Source organism: Schistosoma haematobium, chromosome 2 (assembly GCF_000699445.3).
Source record: "Schistosoma haematobium chromosome 2, whole genome shotgun sequence".
NCBI classification, from domain to species: Eukaryota; Metazoa; Platyhelminthes; class Trematoda; order Strigeidida; family Schistosomatidae; genus Schistosoma; species Schistosoma haematobium.
In genome coordinates, this window is record NC_067197.1 from 17,262,640 (window position 1) to 17,283,747 (window position 21,108).

General features: G+C 34.4%; 1 protein-coding gene across 1 annotated transcript; it reads left to right on the forward strand.

Moving 5' to 3' along the window:
- The first annotated feature begins 1,037 nt into the window (after positions 1–1,037).
- C1D (DNA-binding protein c1d) lies at positions 1,038–7,175 on the forward strand. The gene is made up of 5 exons (XM_035732299.2): positions 1,038–1,122; positions 4,094–4,260; positions 4,300–4,366; positions 4,406–4,461; positions 6,567–7,175. The coding sequence occupies exons 2-5, from the start codon at positions 4,126–4,128 to the stop codon at positions 6,729–6,731; spliced, it is 423 nt and encodes a 140-aa protein (XP_035587607.1). The 5' UTR covers positions 1,038–1,122; positions 4,094–4,125; the 3' UTR covers positions 6,732–7,175.
- The last annotated feature ends 13,933 nt before the right edge of the window (positions 7,176–21,108 follow it).

Consider the following 21,108-nt stretch of genomic DNA (forward strand, 5'->3'; position numbering starts at 1 on the left):
CGTGTTGCCTTGTGGCTATACTCACGAGTGGTTGATATTTTAACAAACATATTACACAGGAGCATTTACATGCTGCTAATGCTTGTTAAAGAACCACGATAGGCGATTATAATCGTAGTTGATTGGTTAGTTCTGTCGATTGAACTAAGTATTTAAGTTTAAATACTAATCAACATTGACATGAAGCAACGAAAGTTCACAGTGATAGATTAACATAGGCGATGATAAAAATGAAAAAGAATAAGTATAGAATACAATAATAAAGATTATAGTGATAGGTTGCGTTACTCGAAGTCTTGCTCACCAGTGTTGATCACCAACGTAGATGATCTATGTCGAAATGATTGGAGGCCTACTCGAGTTAGACATGAATGGTGTGACAAACTAGCTAATGTCGAAGTCACACCTTGTGGTCAGCATCTTACGTGGACTACCCCCATTGACGTATCAAGGTACCATAGATACTTTGAAGACTGTACAACACAAAGGACGTTATTACAGAAATATATTAGTTAAGGTAGATACAGGCGAAAGTAAGACCACTGCCGCATGGGCCAGTCCATGGCGTATGATTAACTAATGCGCGTTGCTTGTACATGACCTTGGCAGGGAGCGATGATCTGTTCGACATTCAGTGATCCAACTGCCGGATGATTTGGCTAGGGCTCAGTGACATTTCACTGGCCCTACAGGGTAACACTCAAAAACTGGAGACACAACATAGCAGAACGGAATGTAGACACAACTTCCACTCCTTAAGAGTTGTCAAATACTGGAATTCGCTGCCGGCCGAGCTAGTTCAAGCGACTTCCCAGGAGTCCTTTAAGAGGCAACTTGGACTATTCTTAAGGACTAAGGATAGTATCGCACTATGATTTATCAATTTCTTTTCCTGTTTTCTTGTTAATATACCTAGATTCCTGCCTGGAGGATTTGGTGATCCCCTGATACTAGACACGGAAGCCTGTTAAGCGAAAGCTTCTTCTATTCCGTCCACAACCATTTGAACCATTTGAACCTATGCAAACTAGCACTCTCTTCAAGTATAAATTGCCCGCGGTGGACAAAACCGTTCAAGGTCGTAAAGGCAAACTTGACGCAGACTCTTTTCGAGGTTGTTTGGTTAGTATCTCAATAACTACTATTCCATATGCTGCGCAGTGATGTTTACGTATTTATATCAGCTTAAAATGTTTTAAGTGCTCTCTAGAGCTTTTTGCTTCTAAGGAGTGTTATTTCGTACTCTAATTGAAATCCAACGGTTGTATAAAGCCGGTAACTATGATCAGAGTCGACTATCGATTTTGTCTTAAACGTTAGTTTTGCAATCGGATATCTCTGAGTAAACGTTTGCTGAAAATCTATGGCTTGAGCTTTCATAAACATCAAGACTGATCATCGTTTTATTTGACTAATTAGTCGAGTTCCGAAGTATTTTCTATCCCTAGGATATCTTGGGGAAAAACCTCAGTGTTATGTGATTCTGGGGAAATAATGGAGAAAACCCAAAATTTCTCAAACATCTTGGGGATTCCCCCCAGACCTGGGGAAATCTTGGGGTCTTTGTGCCATTTTACCAAAGTTTTCTACTGCGGCATTCTTTAAATTTATCCAAAACGGACGAAATTTCCCCAGAAATTGGGAGTTTGGGTCGTTACAACTTTTCTTCGCAAGTAATTATACTTTTGATGGTGTTTCGACCTTTGCATATTTTAATAATATCCGTTATATTCCTAGAGATAATGTCAGTTAAGTTTCACTTTTTCGTTAACGAAAAGTAGTAATTACTACTCAGATGGATGTGCAATCTCTGTATGTTTGGAAGTCTTGGCGAAGTTCCGATCGAAGATTTAGGAAAGTTAGGGTTAAAACCTGAAAATCTCCCATGGTCTGATGTGAAAAAGTTTTAAGGAAAACCTGAGATGCTCTCCGAACTTTGGAGATTGGGTACATTACAACATGGGTTGTAGCTTGGCTTAAAAAGTAACTGCCGTCCACCACATAACCCATTTTCAAATGGATTGGTCAGTTAAACTCAGAGACTGTCACTTGGTTATCAGTAATGCTTCAAGCTTATTGCTTCCTAATATACAGCCAGTTGTGGATAACATAAAATTTTGTAGAATTATGCGTCAACTCGAGCTAACACGATTGAAAACAAAATCAAAAGTGTTTAAATTGATTGTAATGAATTGTCAATATAGGAGATAAACTTAGTGAAAAATATAAAACCTAGGGTCTTGAAATACAGATTCTTGTTATTGTACAGAACAAACAAAAAGTCCTCAACTCGCAACATGGTTCCAATTCACAGTATGAACTGCATATCAGGGTACGCATCAACTAGGAGTATGTATCATAATTCCTGATCACTTATCTTTTCGGTAAACAGCCTGACCACACGGTTTATCATTGTGTTATTCTAAACTAAAAATTGGCATTAAATATTCCTGAGATTTCAACATACCTAAGCTATTCTTTGAAGTTGTTTACGACTAAACAACGTAAGAACGATTTTTCTCTCACGGACCATGTTTAGTAGCCATAAATGAATACAGGGCGAACTGTTGAACAGTACACCCACCTTTTGGTATGTAGACGTATATCCAGTCCTTTCGCGTTTGCTGCGCTAGTTGAGCGAGACTAATTGACCTTTTGGTATGTTGATTTAACAATACCAGTGAAACTAATGGACAGTAAAGTGGTGGACATGTTGATGAGGCTATACTCTATAGACGATCTTCGAGGCCAAAGTGATCTTCAGGAAATTCGCTTACTTACTAGGGTCAAAAAGGGTTATAAATTAGTGCGAAAAGTTTGAACTTGGATCTAGAGTACGAATTTATGACTACACATTAGGGTTAGGGTTTTCATCACTAACTGACAGCTGTAGTACTAAATTGCAATTTAACCATATGGATGGATGAATTTCGCACCAAAATACAAGACTATCTGAAATTTGATTAGTTCGTCCACAAATTATAACTTCTGGTCTGAGCCATGTTGGTAGATTCAGACTTCTTGGTTGGGGTACGCGCGACTATCAAAATCAGTGATTGGAGACTCCGGGTGACATGGCTCAGAATCGATCATAATAGCGCCGGTGTATAAAATCTTTGTCTTCCCTTGAACTGTGAGATTACTTTATACCTTCCTCTTTATTAACTAATTCTATCTCTCTATCATATCCTTGTATGCAATCCTTTTTATGTATTACTGCCATTCAAGTAATTGCCTCTATGAATTCGGTGTTCATTTTGTTCTACTAATGAAGTGTGGCAACTTGGACCGACGCATATATATGCCTGGTCTTATGTTGTAGCTGGTTGACTGACAAATTATAACCGCTCCAACATGCTCCGCTACTTTAGTCACTATGGTCGGATTAATGCATTGATGAGCGAAAGCAAGATCTCAAAATTTCGTGCTCTGTCATTTAGTATTCAAAAACTGATTTTACTAAGTGTCCCCACTAAACTGTCGTATACTATCCAGATAGTTGAATCTAAGGAGTTGATTCATGTTACATCAGCCTCTAAAATGTCAAACGAAGAGTTCATCACCATTTGAGGTATACATGTACCAAAATTAAATAATATGGCCAACCTAGTTAAACAATAAACCTAGTCGGTTCAGACAATAGTTTGACGAAAGCCGAGGATCAACCTGTAGTGTCTTAGTAGAAAGCTTCCATAGGGTGCACTTTGGTATTCTTTTCGATATGCTTTAGTACCATAAAGCCTATCGACTGACGGACCAACACTTGGCAATGAACATCTTCCTATGGAATCAGCTTGCTCGATCGTTTGTATATAGTTTCAAACTATTCTAAGAATTCACAACTAAGGAAATACTTTCCAGGAGTAATGGTTTCATAACCTCATGTTTATATCATGTCACTGCGGGTACAGTTAAGCCAATTTGACTGGTTGGTAAAGCCATTAACATACGAACGGTCGTCCATTATTGGTGAGAACCCGTAAACCTAACAGACTACTTGTCTAGATTGTAAAGCAAGTAGTAATTTGATAAATTGTATTAGTATTGTCGCCAGATTGAGTTGCTGTTGTTTACTATTATTTTTACATCTTAGCCTTATGCACTGCACAGTCTTGTTGACTTGGAATGGTTGACAGCAGTATTTTTGATGAAATACCTGAAGAAATAAGCGCTCAGTTAGTTTCTTTTTCAGAAGCTACTGATGATATTGAACAGCTTGTAAAAAAAATTAGCAACTTTTCGAATGATTCTAATACTGAGGTAATGCTATTGAAATTTATTAACAAGAAAATGTCTTAGGTCAGTGATTTGGATACCATCAAAACTGATCTGTCTTTATGCTACGCCTTTAATGCTTTGTTTTTCAGTAAGTCGATAGGAATTCCTTTTTAATAATTCTCTTCAGTGTATCTTAGGTGCAATGGTGTAGAAACTCAAAGCCATCCTATTATGCAGGAATTGGTAAGATCGTTATTTTAGTATTTGTTATACTTATTCTTTCATGATAATGGACAGTATTCTTACGGTGTTTTTCACCATTAAAAACTTTCAGTTTGTCATTTTAAATGAGAAGCCTGTACATAGGTTATAATTTGGATGTTGTACCGATTAATAAGTGTTGAGTCCTTCGTCCTAAATTAAATCAAACAACGAACAACACATTTTCTACTAATTGTTTACAAACGTTCTGTTTCTATAGAAGCCATTCACTGTTATGTTGTAATAGCAAAATTCGTTTCCGGGTTGCTTTTGGACTTAGAACACTGACCTAATACGACTTCACTACCCATAGAAATCTATCAAAATATTCCTTATATTTACTATTTTAGTATTTTATTTTGTGTGATATATGCTCGAAAACAGAATACGGGTTAATTTAACCAGCTGCAATTTTAATTCACCGCCTAATGTAACTTCTCTGTTAAGTACAGGTTTACGTGATCGGCTTTAAACTAAATTTTGTGAATGGATTATCAGTACTATAAGACTTTCCGAACCGAAGTAGGTGTAGTGGAGTTCAAACCCTCTACCTGACTGTTGGAGCTGATTGCTTTACCTGCTAGACCACCTATTCTTATGTCATATTTTTAAACAAACTGTATGTTTTATTATGATCATTTAACCTCCTTTTTTATCAATAAATAATATAACCTATGACTTCCTATTTCGGTCAACATAAGTATGAAATTAAGCTTGAGCTTTTAGATTTCGTTGAAATTATTATTGTTTAAACACATAAACATTCGTATGAGGCACCAAACAGATATGTGCCGCATAAATCATTCGATTTATGTGAGGGTTAGGATACTGCCCGGGTGCCCAAATCCGAAGCAGGTGGTTTTCTAAGGATCCTCCGTATCCACCAACCCGGTTAAAGCGCCGGACATCCGCTTTTCGTCCCTCAATTTCGCAATCAACAGCCCCGCCACGAGAAGGCAGTGAGTAGGACCGATCGATGTTTGACTACCATTGGAAAATTGGAAGCACTGGATGGCCATTTCGTCCTATTGTGGAACAACTCAACAGTGCTCAACCATGAGCCCGTCCGTAGGATATTCATGTTATGGCAGGAAACCTCTCATCCTCTATTGGTGCTCAAGTAACCAAATTTACCGCTAGTTCTATAGCAACATGTCTGAGTGTAGAAGTCATTAGCTTTTAGTGTGTGTTTGCTTGATTGTTATAACTTCCCAGGACTAAAAAGCGCCTACGTACATAACCTAGTGTTATTTATCATTTATATATTCTGTAAATTAACGTGTCAGTTTTGAAATACATTTGATCCATCAAATTGATCTACTTTTCTTTAAGCAAAAGTAAATTTCACCATTCAGTAATAGAAACGTGTCTTATCCTTGATATCTCGTCCGTCATATTACAGACATTTTTGCAACAAATTTTAAATGCAACAAAAAAACACTTATTGACAAGCCTCAACAACTTATTATTTGCATACGATTAACTATCCACCACATTTAGGAAAATAAAATTATACTCTGTTAACTAAGTTTAAACTTATGTACAGGGTTATAATCGATATCTCTTATCTTTAAGTCTTGAAAGTCTACTAAACTGTTCAAAATAAAATTGGATGAAATAATCCAGTTGGTCACAATTCACATGCTTCATAGGCACCTGTAGTCAAGTACTGATTACTTACAAATGTCATGTTTCACAGTTATAACGTAAGACAAAGCGAACTACTATGCGGTACACTCGTCCCTTGGTTGGGAGTAGGAGTTATTGTCTATACTACAAGCGATGGAATTCGACAAAAACCAAGGGAGTTTTCTAAATCTGTAGTGAGTGCTTGTGAGACTTCCAAGATAAGGAGAGTGGTCAAAGCTCTAAATAACTATGGATCTGTGATTCATTATTTGTAAACTGACGACATTCTGAATCACTAGTCTACAAATATCTATCAACAAGTAAACTGAAAACATTACTTACCTAGCATTACAGTTTTATGGGCTCACGATTTTTAAAAAAATAAGTTGCACTCATCTAACGCGTTATTTGTCTGTAATTGTGTGTTGTTTATGTGTTTATTTTTATTTTTTGCAAAGGATCGTGTAATGAATGCGTTGAAAAGGTGTAGATCGTTAGTCGAAAGAGAAGGCTCTGCACGTTTGAAATTGGACAAAGAAGCTACAACAAGATTTGTAAAACATGCCTTATGGAAATCTGCTCATACTAAAACTAAGAAACGTCGCATGGATTCATCTAGTTAGTATTGGTGATGATAATAATTCTTAATTGAGAAGACCTTCATTTTGTTTCGTTTTGTATGTATAAAAACGAATTAGCAATCAAATGTAAACTTATACTTTTCCAGATGTTTTTTCTCATTTGAATAAATTCATTGTACAAATGGTGTGATCAGTACCTGTAATATATCAATTATGTCGCCTTTTGTGTATGGGTTAGGAGTATAGCCTGACTGTGCAGGCCCTGACAGGTTTACTCCTGAGATTTTTAAGGATGGTGGTCCAGTATTAGCAATGAGATTAACTGAGGTCTTGGGTAGAATTTGGGAACTGGACGTAATCCCATCTGACTGGTCTCAATCACTGATTGTGCCAGTCTATAAGAAAGGACAAAAGTCCTCTTGTGACAATCACAGAGGAATCAGTTTGACTAATATAGTGTCTAAAATATTAGCTTCAATAATACTTCGACACCTAACCAAAGCTCGTGAAGAGCAGACTAGAGAAAATCAGGCTGGTTTTCGACCTGGACGTGGTTGTATAGACCAGATATTCACACTACGTCAGGTTCTAGAACACAGACACACGTTCAGACGCCCCACAGTCGTAGTATTTCTCGACCTTAAAGCAGCATTCGACTCTGTCGATCGTGAGGTTCTATGGCAGTGTTTGTCACTGAAAGGAGTACCAAAGAAGTACATTAACCTTATGAAGGCTCTCTACTCGAACACAACTGGTCGAGTGAGAGCTTATGGCGAACTGTCATCAGAATTGATTATCTCAAGTGGTGTTCGTCAGGGCTGCCCACTCTCTCCATTCTTGTTCATCTTTGTCGTTTAGAGATAACACTTTCCTCGTCTAGATTTCCAGGGTTTGAACTACTACCGGGAGGTTCACTTGTTTACTTAGAATATGTTGATGACATAGTTTTATTTGGTGAAGACGCTGACAAATGCAGAGTCTTCTGACCACTCTAAGCAACAATGCAAGCATGTTCGGGATGCGATTCTCCCCCTCGAAATGCAAAATGTTGCTTCAGGATTGGGTTGCATTGACACCCGAACTAATGATAGGGAGTGAAGTAATTGAACGTGTCGACCGCTTCACTTATCTTGGAAGTCTCATCAGCCCTTGTGGTCTGGTGTGTGACGAAATCTCAGCACGGATACAGAAGGCTCGACTAGCTTTTGCCAACTTGCGTCATTTATGGCGTAGGCCAGATATCCGTCTATCAACCAAAGGACGTGTTTACTGCGCAGCAGTTCGTTCTGTCCTACTTTATGGCAGTGAAACATGGCCGGTAAGAGTAGAGGATATCCGTAGGCTACTAGTATTTGATCATAGGTGTCTTCGAAACATTGCTCGTATATCCTGGGACCACCGAGTAAGTAACAAAGTTGTTAGGAAACGGGTACTAGGTAAGGATGGCTGGGCCATTTGTTACTTATGCCCAACCACCGACTACCCCGACGTGCGATATTTTATGGTACAGAATAGTGTAGGTTAGAAGAAAGCTAGGGGGAGCCAGACTAAAAGGTGGCACAAATCCATGAAGTCATTGACAAGTGGACTGAGTCATGTTGGTAGGTGTAGACTACCTGGTTGGGATCCGCGAGATGATAGCAACCGATGGTTAGAGACTTTGAATGACATGGCTCAAAATCGTTTGCAATGACGCAGGTGCACCCACTCTTTGTGTTCTCCCAAATCTTGATCTCCTGAATCCTCCTTGTCTCTTTTTTTCTCTTTCCAAATTTATTTCACTGTATTATACTCTTTAAGTAACATCTCCAAACCCTAATCTTCCCGATCACTGCTTATACTCTTATTGCCTCTACCACTACGGGATTTGAATCGACCACTGCATCTCTGTGCTAATTGTGGCATGGAAACTCGAACTGATGAACGTACGTACGAAGTTCTACGTTGTTACTGACTGACTGACTGTAGTTTAGTGTTGATTTTGGTCCTATAACCTAATAATTTAAGGTTAAGTTTTCGAATTGATAAAATACAACTCATTTTAGTTGAATTTTTATGTGAGCAGATCACATCAATTCATAACTTTCTTTACAACTCTCAGGATTAAACTAGACTAAGCCTATCGTATCCATTTTAAATATTTAACTCATATCTTCTTAACCATGTAACTACTAGAGTTTCTAAACAGGAAGCAATATTTATGAGCTGGCTAGGTAGAGAGCATATACGAGCAGTGCACATAGGACTCTAAATGGCGAGTGTTTTATCGTATATCTTTAGCTAGTTTTATTGGTACCTTAAGAATTATGAACTACTGTTGGACATTAAATGAATTAATTATTATTAGTTCTGACGATTTATTTACTTGATTTGGGGATGTATATGTGCTGAAATGATGTATACATTTATTCAACACGATGAAATTTAAGTACAAATTACGGTTAACTAAAAATGCTGGAAATGGTACAGTGCATAGTCTAAGAACGAAATGAGGATAATGAACGTAACCAGTAAGGAGTAAAAAACATCTTTAGATTTCGGTTTGCGCACCCTTCTTGTGATATGGCTAGAAACAACGGTTTTTTGGGTCTAACAACAGTAGTCTTACGGGACGCAAGTTAAATACTTGTGATTAACGAAGTATTTGAAGAAAGAAGAGAGATAGAGTACTTTTAGCGACCGAAGTATTTATTTATGAACGAATTAAGACATATAATTAATTGGGTGATAGATTGCGTGATATATAATCGGAGAATAAGCAAAACATTTTCGTCAATAAGTCAAATTTTACTTAAGTTGAGAGCTGAATACTAAGGTTATGTAGAAATACAAAAGTAAAAAGAAATCTAGGAAAAGTAGAGGGTAAAATTTATTTTTTGGCCTCTTTTGTGTGGGATATATCGGTGGCTAAGTAGGCAGAGGAATAGTACAAACTTATTCTGTAGTTAAATGATTGGTTTGTGGACGAATTCCGATACTTTAGGAAGCATAAAAATGCCGAACACATGAAGCCATTTATTTTATTATAAATAAAGTGAAAATCTCCAGTCAAGTACACCTGATTTCATATATCAATTAAGTCTGAATGATTGGAACTCACAATCATCCTTAACTATCATTTGCTCAACCATGCCGCATGGTGTCCAAAGATACAATAACAGGCTTGACTAACTGTTTTCCTTATGTAACTGATCCTACAGCTAATTTCTTCTACGTTAAATTTCTTTCTCACAAATAACATTGTTTTTGAACTGTAGTTTTGAGATTAGTTACTTTGGGACAGTCGCTGTCGTCATGTGTCTGTGGATAAGTTTGATTGGATATCGATTTCCACGATGTAGATTTTTGAAAATTTAATTTGAAGAGATCTCAAAGATATTTCGTCGAGAATTATAAGGTTTTCATAACTAATTATTAAGTTATCATACTTCTCAAATATATGGGAAATATAAAACAATTTCAGATTAATATGGATCCTCAAACAATTGCTAGTGATTATATTACTTAGTAATAGCGAGTAGTGTAATTTATGCTCTTAAGTTTTGACCATATTTTAATCTTTGAATATAAACGCCATCTCTTAGCTCTATTAGTTTTCCCACTAAGTGCGATTTATTGATTACTGGAAGGTCTTTTAGATGATACCCTGACTGATCAATCAGAAAAGTGAGCTGACAAAATGTTTTGGTAATTGGTGGAGAACGGCTTTATTAGTAAATGGGAAACATTCACTAATACATAAGATAAAATAGAGTGGTAGCGAGATCTCTTGAACGTTTCATTCTCAAAAACTTTGAGACCAGTATTAATTAGTTTCTTTATGGATATCAGTAATCCAAAGGATAGGCTCTCGCATCCGGGCAATTCGATATATTTATCAGTGTACTTGCTCTTTTGGAGCCATACCAATGGTAGGAATCGAGTTTAGTGTGAATAGCTCAAAAAGGTATGATTCAAAATTGGTATCAGTAAATTCATAGAAAGTGCAATAAGGGAGTAACTCAGAAATACCGACCATTTGGCACTGCTTATTATCTTATCAAACTCTACAAAGTTCCACCTCTATAGTGTAAGTCACAAACTGATCCTAGCTAGACCACCATTAAAAACCTGAAAGCCCTTGACGGGCGTTTTGTCTTATTATGAAACTTTCCAGAAGTGTGCACCCACGACTCCGCATTGCAGATTCGAAGTTAGACATTGACACTATTGGATGCCGGCTCAGTAGTCAAGAGGCCAAGCGTTTACATGTGAGACTGAAAGTTCTGGGCTTGACTCCTCAATGCAAGGTCGTGACTGGGTATCCATGAGCAGTCCCGTACTAGGAGGAAGCGGCCATCTAGTGCCTTTAGGTGTCCAATGGTGGTCTAGTCAAGATTAGTTCATGATTTAAACTGAAAACTATACAATATTCACAAATTCCGTTTTTTAGTTTCGTAATAAGAACAATATTTTCCACACCTTAGTTCATTTTTTTGTCCCCATAATCGATAAAGTATCGTCATTATTAACAAACTTTATAAATTATCATGGTGAGTTGTGTATATATTTACGATTGCACAGATTAAAGAATGAAACAAATGAAGGGGCTCTTCGAAGAACCAATTTGTTTCTTAATTAAAAATTGTCATAAAATGTTCAGGAGTTGTATTTCCCAAGTCTCTAAGAGTTACAATCGGTATCAGTAAAACAATAGTTGATCATTTTTAAGGTTTTTCCTATTTAGAACAAAATTCTTTTTATATTTCACTGAAAACAACCTGCAGGTCAATCGTACTGCAATATTGAAACCCAGATAATTGTTTTTTTTTTAAATTACTACATCACAAATCAATGGTGGAATTTCAAATCCTAGGAAATTATCACATTTTTCCCTGTTTTGTAAATCCTTTACCTTCTATTGTTTTGGTCCAAATTTCTACATATGTATTAAATGTGAATTTGTTTTTAGTTGATATCTTGATTTTCAAGAAAATATCAAATAATATAAATGAATATATTTTACTCTATTATTCGTAATAATTTAACAAGTAATAATAGGACAGTTTACTTTATTTCTTATGGATAACAAATAACAGTCTATTTGGTTAGTGGGAATAAGTTTCTTGTCTGTTGACAATAATCCTAAGGTATTATAGCAAGAGAGTGTGATTGTTAAGAATTTTGTAGTGCAACTTTCAATTTTCAATCACTATTTTGTTTTTTCTCAGATGAACAAGACTCATAAATAGGTTTGGAATTTTAAACACAATAAACTGACCTTTTATTCTTTATTAAGTCGAACTATGAACTCATTAATTATACAGGACACACCAACCTAGTAACATGTGAATGAGATAAATAGTTTAGGTAATATGCTAGGCTTTTCTTTTGATATTATCAACTTCTTATATATAGAACTTAACGAACTGTTCTTGTCTTGACTATAGAAACAATTTTAGATCAAATGCAACCGAGTGCGATAATCGATATTTAACAGTTTTCATCACATATATCAGCCGTATGTTTGATAAACATTAAATTCCAAATACTGAATGAAATGAGGACTAAGATTTATGTATGGTGTTTTAATCCATAACTGTACTAAATGATCACGATTAAGTGACCAAGACCTATATATGTGAAAAACATACTTTATTGATCGAAAAACCAACTAGAATAACAGTCTATGTTGTTCATAAAGTTAATCATTCTATGTTGTCAAACTTTTGTTTTTCTAACAGTTTATACCAAGCCTATTAGGAGAGAGAAATGCTGACACGGTATAGTGGATAAAATCTTCTCAACCTATGACAATCCCATCGATCGACTTTATATTGCTTACTTTAGAAAATTCTACATATGAGCACAGATGTTAGTGTATTATGGATAAATAATTCCCGACTTTTTTTGTTTTTTTATATTTGGTGCGGTTTAATCAAATGAATCACAAATTGTTTTTTAAATGCAATCGGTTAGATCACAGATGACTCATATTTTTTTCTTCATCTGATGACCAGATTATTTCTAATCTCTTCATTTATTGTCTTATAATACAAACCCAATATACACACAGGATGTACAGTTATATTTTCAGTAGCGAAAATACTGTACATATATGAAATAGCTTGAACTTTAACCGTGCTTCATCAGTTCGGCTGTTACATTCAACTGGTTTCTGGAGTTTTAGTATATTGAAAATGTTCATTAAAGATTACTACACATTATATCAGTGTATATTTTATTATTGTGCTTCTTCAGTGTTCCATTTTTTACCTACAAATATTTTACTCGAGCTCTTCCAGTAATGATTTTGAACAAGAATCTATGAGAAACTGTAGTCAAAAAAATCATAACTCAGTTCACAATACCTTATATTAAAATATTTAAAAGCAAACTATTTACTATAGATTTCTTTTATTATAAGTTTGAAATAATACAAAAATACAAAGGTAATATCAGAAGGGGTTTTGTGGAGATTGTATTTATTTCAATAGTTGAGATCATGAGTCAATGGAAGCACTGGACGGCCCATTGTAGGACCTCTCAGCAATGCGCATCCACGATCTCATCTCGTGGGATTCGAACCCAGGACACACCATTCTCGCGCGCGAGCGCATAATATTGTGTTAAAATCTTGTGATTATTTAAAAAAATAGAAAAAGAATTACTTTACTGAAAAAGGGGATGACAAATTAGGTTATTCCATTATATATAAAGTCGTTGCTACATATTTTAATCTATATTCAATGTATTTCCGGTTTTAAACTCTAAAACTTTACGTATACACACTTGTGATTCATTAACTTTTATCATTTATTCTAAGTTTTATTATGTAAGTGAAAACTGTTTGTTTACTGAAACATCATTTAATAAACATTTTGTTTAGTTTCGTCAACAGCTAAGCAAACAAATACCGTTAGACTCTCCTGCTCTCTTATCTATTTTCTCTGAAAATGTAAAGACTAGAGAGTTACAACCATATTAATTACCAAGCATTTATTGAAAGATTTATTAGTTTCATGCATATAGTTTCTTTTACTATTTTTTTTATAAAGCAAGGCTAATCACAGGACGATCAAGGACGAGTTCAAAGGTAGTTGAAATATTTCCAAAGGACTTAGGTATAATGCATAGTTTGTTTATAATAAACTACTGCAGATTAAAATATTTTATTGATCTAAATGAATATAACAGTTCAATCCATCAAATTCTGCAGTCGTTCGAGTATTTGAGGTTAGAAATTTAGCTTACTATTAAAATATAATAAACCTGGAGTGAAAATCGACTCTGGGATGCAAGTACATCCAACTGATGAGTCTTAAATAAAACGAACCGGGCCTCCTGGATTTCACTGCTAACTACATTCCATCTGTTCTATATTAAGTGCCTTTCATAATCGTGTAAACACTGATTTGATTAAGAAAAACAAGTTATACTTGAAACATTGTTCAAGAGAAAATTTCTCTGACAAGACAATAATCCTATGTTCACTTGTGACTTGCTCCGAGGTTCTAGTAAGAAGTCTTGACCAGTTGGATTTAGGATTGTAACAACTGAAATCATACGACGACGGTGCTGTATCTGAAGCTGGTCGAAGTTGGAAATGTTTATTGTCGGATATGAACCCGGTATCCTAGTGATTAAGCGCTCTCCACGAGATCCTTGGTGAGATTATTAATGCACCACTGAGTTCCACACTAGGATGAATCAGTTGTCCATTGCTCATTAGTTTCCATTGGTACTTTAAGTGAGATCAGTATGTGATGAAAACCACTTATAAATCCTTGAATTTTTAAATCAATAATTCCCGTTAACACATCAAACTCACGAAATTCAGTGAATAGATCTCATTTCAACGAATCCATTTATTTCTTAGTATTAGGTTATTGATATCATGTGTAAATATCGTACTTTGTGAAACGCTGATTTGTCATGGCTTGGCATACTAATTGATATCGCCTACCATATTCCCACTCAGATCGGTGACTTCATAAATTTACACAATGACTAATGAACAATAATCAAGACTTTAACGCTTATTGATCCTTGAGTTTTTTCTGATCCATTACTCAACCAGAAGATGCCGACAGGAAGCAAATTAGTTCACTGTTGTATTCAGTTACATCTAATCATGACTCGAAACTCATGCAATAATATGCTTACAATGACCGAGCATACAGCACAAAAAATAAGAAGTCAAACCTTAAGCAAAATCATACCGTAAGTGATCGAAGGCGGAGTAAACAGTACATAATTAATCATCAATAGTAAAACGTACAACGACAGTCAATAGATCCAATGAAAGCTTGGGACAAAGATAATATAAAAATGCAATCATGCAGTCATTTACTAACTATACCATAAAGATCTAAATAATAATCCGAGAAATAGCTCCGAAAGTTCCAACTTTCCCAATATTTGTCCCACCATAACAGTAGATTTGAACACTGAATGTTCATAAGCTATACATCCTGAGCTATATAGTGTAAAATGATAACAATGCAAGATTGCGTAGCTTCCATAAATTGTTTATAAACGAAGTAGTGTAAAATTAACAAAACTAATAACACATCCATTTATTTGTATTAATTACTTGAATGTTCCCATTGATATGTAGGACTGTAATTAATCAAAGCATTGCATAATGAGTAGGGAAATTGAATCAACACAGAATGTTTCGTTCACACATGGAAGTACCGAGAGGGAAAATAATTAAAACGATGCCGTAAATAATCTGGTATGAAATAATGAAGGAAATGCGAAAAAAATGTTTTAGGGAAAAGGAACATATTCAAATACAAAAGTAATGGAAATGAAAATAGTATTAGTCGTAGTAAATAATAATAACAGATTACGATAAATGAAAACAATGTATATTTGTTCTCAATTTTGATTTCTGTTGATTGCTTTTATTTTGTATTACACTGTCGATGTTTTAGTATTTTAATTTCTCATTCTCCTACAGGGGTAATGGTCAGACCGTAACAAAATAAGATTTTCAAATGATAAAAGTAAGTGATTTTATCATTGAAGAAGAAATAGGTAAATCAGCAGAAAATTTTTTATTTTTGATAATACCATTTACTAAAACTGTACAATCGTATTCATAGTGATTTCATAAACATATATAAGTCTGGAGAAGAATGGAAAGTCTAGTCACGCAGCATCACCAGAATCATTCTTTAAAATCATTTACACGACCGGATGAGTGGAGACAAGGGGAGGTCAAGTAAGAAACTTGTGTACTGCTAAGATTATGGTAATTCATCACTTGAAGCCTGAAATTTGTGTTTGCTAAAGAATCTCTCATCCTTCTGTAGCCTTGATATTCTTTTCAGTTGGTTTTATGTTTTTATTATTAAAATTTTTTATATTTTACTTTGAGGACACTAACCAGTTATTGAACGTGTTGGTTTCATACACACAAATTTCAGGCTTCAAGTGATGAATTACCATAATCTTAGCAGTACACAAGTTTCTTACTTGACCTCCCCTTGTCTCCACTCATCCGGTCGTGTAAATGATTTTAAAGAATGATTCTGGTGATGCTGCGTGACTAGACTTTCCATTCTTCTCCAGACTTATATATGTTTATGAAATCACTATGAATACGATTGTACAGCTTTAGTAAACGGTATTATCAGAAATAAAAATTTCATCATTGAATTGCTTTTTTTTACCAAAAGCCCTTTCTATCAAAAGTCCTTTATATTCGACTTTTTTCCCGTCTAACATTATCAACAAATTGGTCAAGTAGAATAATAATGATTTTCTTACTTGGACATTGAAATGTGTCTGAATAATTCTAATCCTATCTACTAATAAAACGTTTTGATCTTATCTCTTAACAGAATAGTGATTTGATAATTTCACTGCCTAATTAATTTACTGTAATATTAATGTATCTTACTTAGTCATCTCTTACATGTACGACATACTGTAAAGATTCCATAAACAAATACATGATTAAAAATAAAGAGAATTCAGCGAATAAAATTTTCTTTTCGATGAAATCATTTACTTAAGTTGTACATTTTATTTTACCATACTAATTATTATTACGACATTCCCTGTTGCAGTTTAAGTTAATATCTATGTGAACAACCCAACTCTTAAATAAAAGTAGTCTTAGATAACTTTATTCAAGAACAGTTTATTGGCGGATAATTGGTTTGTGTGATAAACTATTCGTGACTAATTTTGAAATAGATTACTAAAATCCTAGTAAGTAGTCATGAATACTGGCTTTCATCTATGTAGGAAATAGTATAGCTATCCTCGATGATAATAGATAATGAATTCATTAAAATTAGAATTATGTATCATAGGATTTCAACTTAGTCATTTAAAGGTGACATAATGACCACGAGGTTTAAATTCATTCTCTAGAATGGCCATAGTTGTATACAGATGAGACGTTTCGAACTAAGATGAAATAACTGTTCAATACTTCTCAATCTTTAGTAATAAACCAGTTGAATACAGTTTGTGATAAAAACCATCTTCACAGTGGATTTATCTCATTAACTTAATCAACTGAATAAACTGATATTCGTTCAAATGATAATTTATGTTGAGGCATCATCCTGTTTCCCTTTAATCAAGATAGTCCAAAATAAAAATAGTCTCCGTATTTTCACTGTATTTATTTATTCTTTAATATTGTTTGGAAAATAAGTAGTTTATCCATATTATCTGCCTTACTAACTTGAAAATAGACTAAAGCATTAATCTGAACCGAATGTAATATTATAAATGCCTTGTAGATTTATTAATTATTTATCATCAGAAGGGGTTTTGTGGAGATTTTAGTAATTTCAATAGTTAAATTCATGAGTCATTTAAAGCTAGACCACCTTGAAAAACCTGGAAGCACTGGATGAACGTATGAGATTGTGGATGTGCACTGCTGAGAAGTCTTATACTAGGACGAAACTACTGTCTAGTTCTTCCAGATTTTTCATAGTTGTCTAGCTTTAATTGACTTATGAATTCAACTATTAGATGACTACAATCTCCAAAAAACCCCTCTCTTCTAATAGTGTTTACTCTTAATGGTTCTTGATTCCATGAGCTTTCTTTTCTTTTTGGATTATCAATAATTCACAACCCTAATTTGATTTAATGACCAAATACATTTATTTTAGAACGTAAATAATAATTTACTTTTATTCTTAAAATTTTTAAAAACAGTATTGTTAAGTGGAGGATTTAATAAATCAATTATATCGATTCATCTAATGTATCAATAAATTATACGGATGATTTTAATCGATTTTTTTAATTTCGAGATTCTTATTTACACTTAAGTGTCACATTAAAATCTTTAAAATTATGAGTATTATTCACTTAAATATCAATTACTACAGTAACCTATTTGTTTATATAATTATTGATATGTCAGATCGATAATTTGCACGTTTGCCTACTTCAGATTCTGATTTTAATCATGAATTCAATGTTTTTCTTTAAAAAACAAATTAAGTCTCATCTTATAAGTAAAGATGGATGATGGCTAGCATCGGAATCCAGGACTCGTCAGCTGGATATACCTGCATCCCAGAGTTGATGATATTTGCTTAGCTATGCCAACTACTCACATGTAACCTTGATCATGCTTTATATATGTATTTATGCTAGTGATCATGTGTCTGTATACTTACTTGTATTTGATGCATACTAACAAATATTGAATCACTTATTACTCACTAAGTTGGCACGTTTGTTTCTTTCATCGTCTGTCAGTGTAAAAGAATGTCTGAAATAAATCCGTCCAACTTAATTAATATTTAGCTTTCTACTTACTACCGTTGCCCAAGCGCAATTAGCCTAAATAGAATATACGAAATCAGACTGCGAATTTAAACTCACGGCTAATTTATCGTTCATGGAGGAGTCACATAGTGGGCACAAAATTAATTTTCAACCACCTACAAATCGTGTACACAATTTCGAGACACTTGGACTGGTTTCCACATCGTAACTGAGTTGCTAAAATTAGATCGTTACCAAGGTTTAAGTCAACACAATATTGGTTACTACTTAGCTATCAGTTAGTATGTGTTTAAATAATTGCTTCGTTATCTGCTTATTTGTATACAATTGTACTACTAAAACTATAGTACCCGTTGAGTCAGTCAGTAACAACGTAGAACTTCGTACGTACGTACATCAGTTCGAGTTGCCACACCACATTAGCACAGAGATGCAGTGGTCGATTCAAATCTCGTAGTGGTAGAGGTAGTAAGAGTATAAGCAGTGATCGGAAATATTAGGGTTTGAAGATGTTATTCAAGGAGTATAATCCAGTGAAATAAATTTGGAAAGCGAAAAAAAGGAATACGAAGAATTCAGATTAGAATTTGAGAGAACACAAAGAGTGGGTGCACCTGCGTCATTGCAAACGATTTTGAGCCATGTCATTCAAGGTCTCTAACCATCGGTTGCTATCATCTCGCGGATCCCAACCAGGTAGTCTACACCTATCAACATGGCTCAGTCCACTTGTCAATGACTTCATGGATTTGTGCCACCTTTTAGTCTGGCTCCCCCTAGCTTTCTTCTAACCTACACTATTCTGTACCATAAAATATCGCACGTCGGGGTAGTTGGTGGTTGGGCATAAGTAACAAATGTCCCAGCCATCTCAACTGATGAATTTTCACGACTTCATCAATCAACTTGTTATTCTTACCTAGTTGGTACCCGTTTCCTAATAACTGCATTACTTACCCGGTCGTCCCAGGATATACGAGCAATGCTTCGAAGACACATATGATCGAATACTAGTAGCCTACGAATATCCTCTACTCTTATCAGAACGAACTGCTGTGCAGTAAACCCGTCCTTTGGTTGGACCCGTTGAGTTAATATATGTGATCACTTCTGATCATTTGTTTTTGTGCTGTTGTGAAAAATACAGTTATTCATCTATGAGACTGTTTATAATGGGTGTAAATCCCATTTATGCGCTGAGAAAATCCAACAAAAATGTGAATATGAAAATCGGTCTTCAAATAAGTGGTATTGTAGGGAGACTATAAATCCTAATCAAAGTATATCAATCAAAGAATGCAATTTTCCCACTAGATTAGTTGGAAGGACACCATAGTGTATTTCTTTTTAGAGGTATGAAGTCAGTGGATTAGGAAATTTTCCTTCAAGATTGAAAATCATGACCAAGTTGTGTTGTAACTATGAGTAAATAATTTCTCTGTTATATGCCTCCGTTACCCATGGTCCCAATCACAGATATTTCTGTTAAGTAACTGGAAACGTATTTAAGTTGTAATTATTATTAAGTGAGGTCGGCATATTTACTCCATTAGTAAGAAAATTTTAAAATGATATTTTCAAGTCATATACTTTAGTATCAAAAGTTTAATTATCAACAAAAAAAAATTAGAATTTCAGGAGTTTGGTTCATTTCGACATACACGACATGTTTAACTTCATTCTACATACTATTTGATATTTTACATAATTGAACTATGAACTACCGAATGTCGCTTCTATCTGCTTAAAGTTTAGGCGGTACATAATGTTGGCTAAGGTTAAGTATACTGTCCCTTCCGACCATTACTGTATTTGGCTCTGTTCGTTATTAAGGTACAATATATAATGCATCCCAGTATCTGGAGAAAACCTGTTTAATAATATGTATTTTGCCCTCTTTATTTAAAACGTGTTTCAACTAAAAACCTTTTTTATTTAGCATAAATTAATGACATGATACTAAACAATGTACATTACACTTTCCCCGTTTGTATAGGGCATCTTATTTAAGGAGTATTACATAACATTGATTTGATATGAATTTTGAATATTGTACCGATCAGATAAAATTTATCTGAATCATTCTACAACATTAGATCATGACATATTAGATTATATTTTGATCACATATTAAAATATTTTTATACAAATTAAAAAGGTCAAACTAAACAAATGGAGACAAACAAAGAACAAGGAGAATAAGAGAAAAATCATCAATCATATCACATTTATTGTTGAAATCAATAATAATAGAGTAAGTTTAATGTAAGTATTTTTCAATACACAAGAGGATCCGAATTTTCGCATGATTAATAGCTTAATAAATTTAAATACACTCTCTAGATCACTCCTATATCAAACTAAAATGACTGGATTTAATTCAGTCTTATGACCTGTTCCAGCTATATATTTTTTTAAAGGGAATGATTGTTTAAAATAATATACTGGCAATTAAAAGTTTTGCCATTACGTATTTGGGATAGTAAATCAAGATTTACTACTCTAGATCTGGAATCAATCAAGGTTAACTGTCAATTTAAATTAAATCAATACAATATCATAATTATACCTCATGAGGATTTATTGTTGAACTAGTATAATTCCTAAAAGAATTCCTAATGTGATTGTTTAGAAGACAATATTATTTGTTTCATACAAATGA

Excerpts from the sequence above, each read along its gene's own strand:
- C1D (XM_035732299.2), top strand. The coding sequence starts at position 4,126 with ATGGTTGACAGCAGTATTTTTGATGAAATACCTGAAGAAATAAGCGCT. Across the intron at positions 4,261-4,299 it reads CGAATGATTCTAATACTGAG|GTCAGTGATTTGGATACCAT; the intron begins GTAATGCTATTG and ends AAAATGTCTTAG. Across the intron at positions 4,462-6,566 it reads ATCCTATTATGCAGGAATTG|GATCGTGTAATGAATGCGTT; the intron begins GTAAGATCGTTA and ends TTTTTTGCAAAG.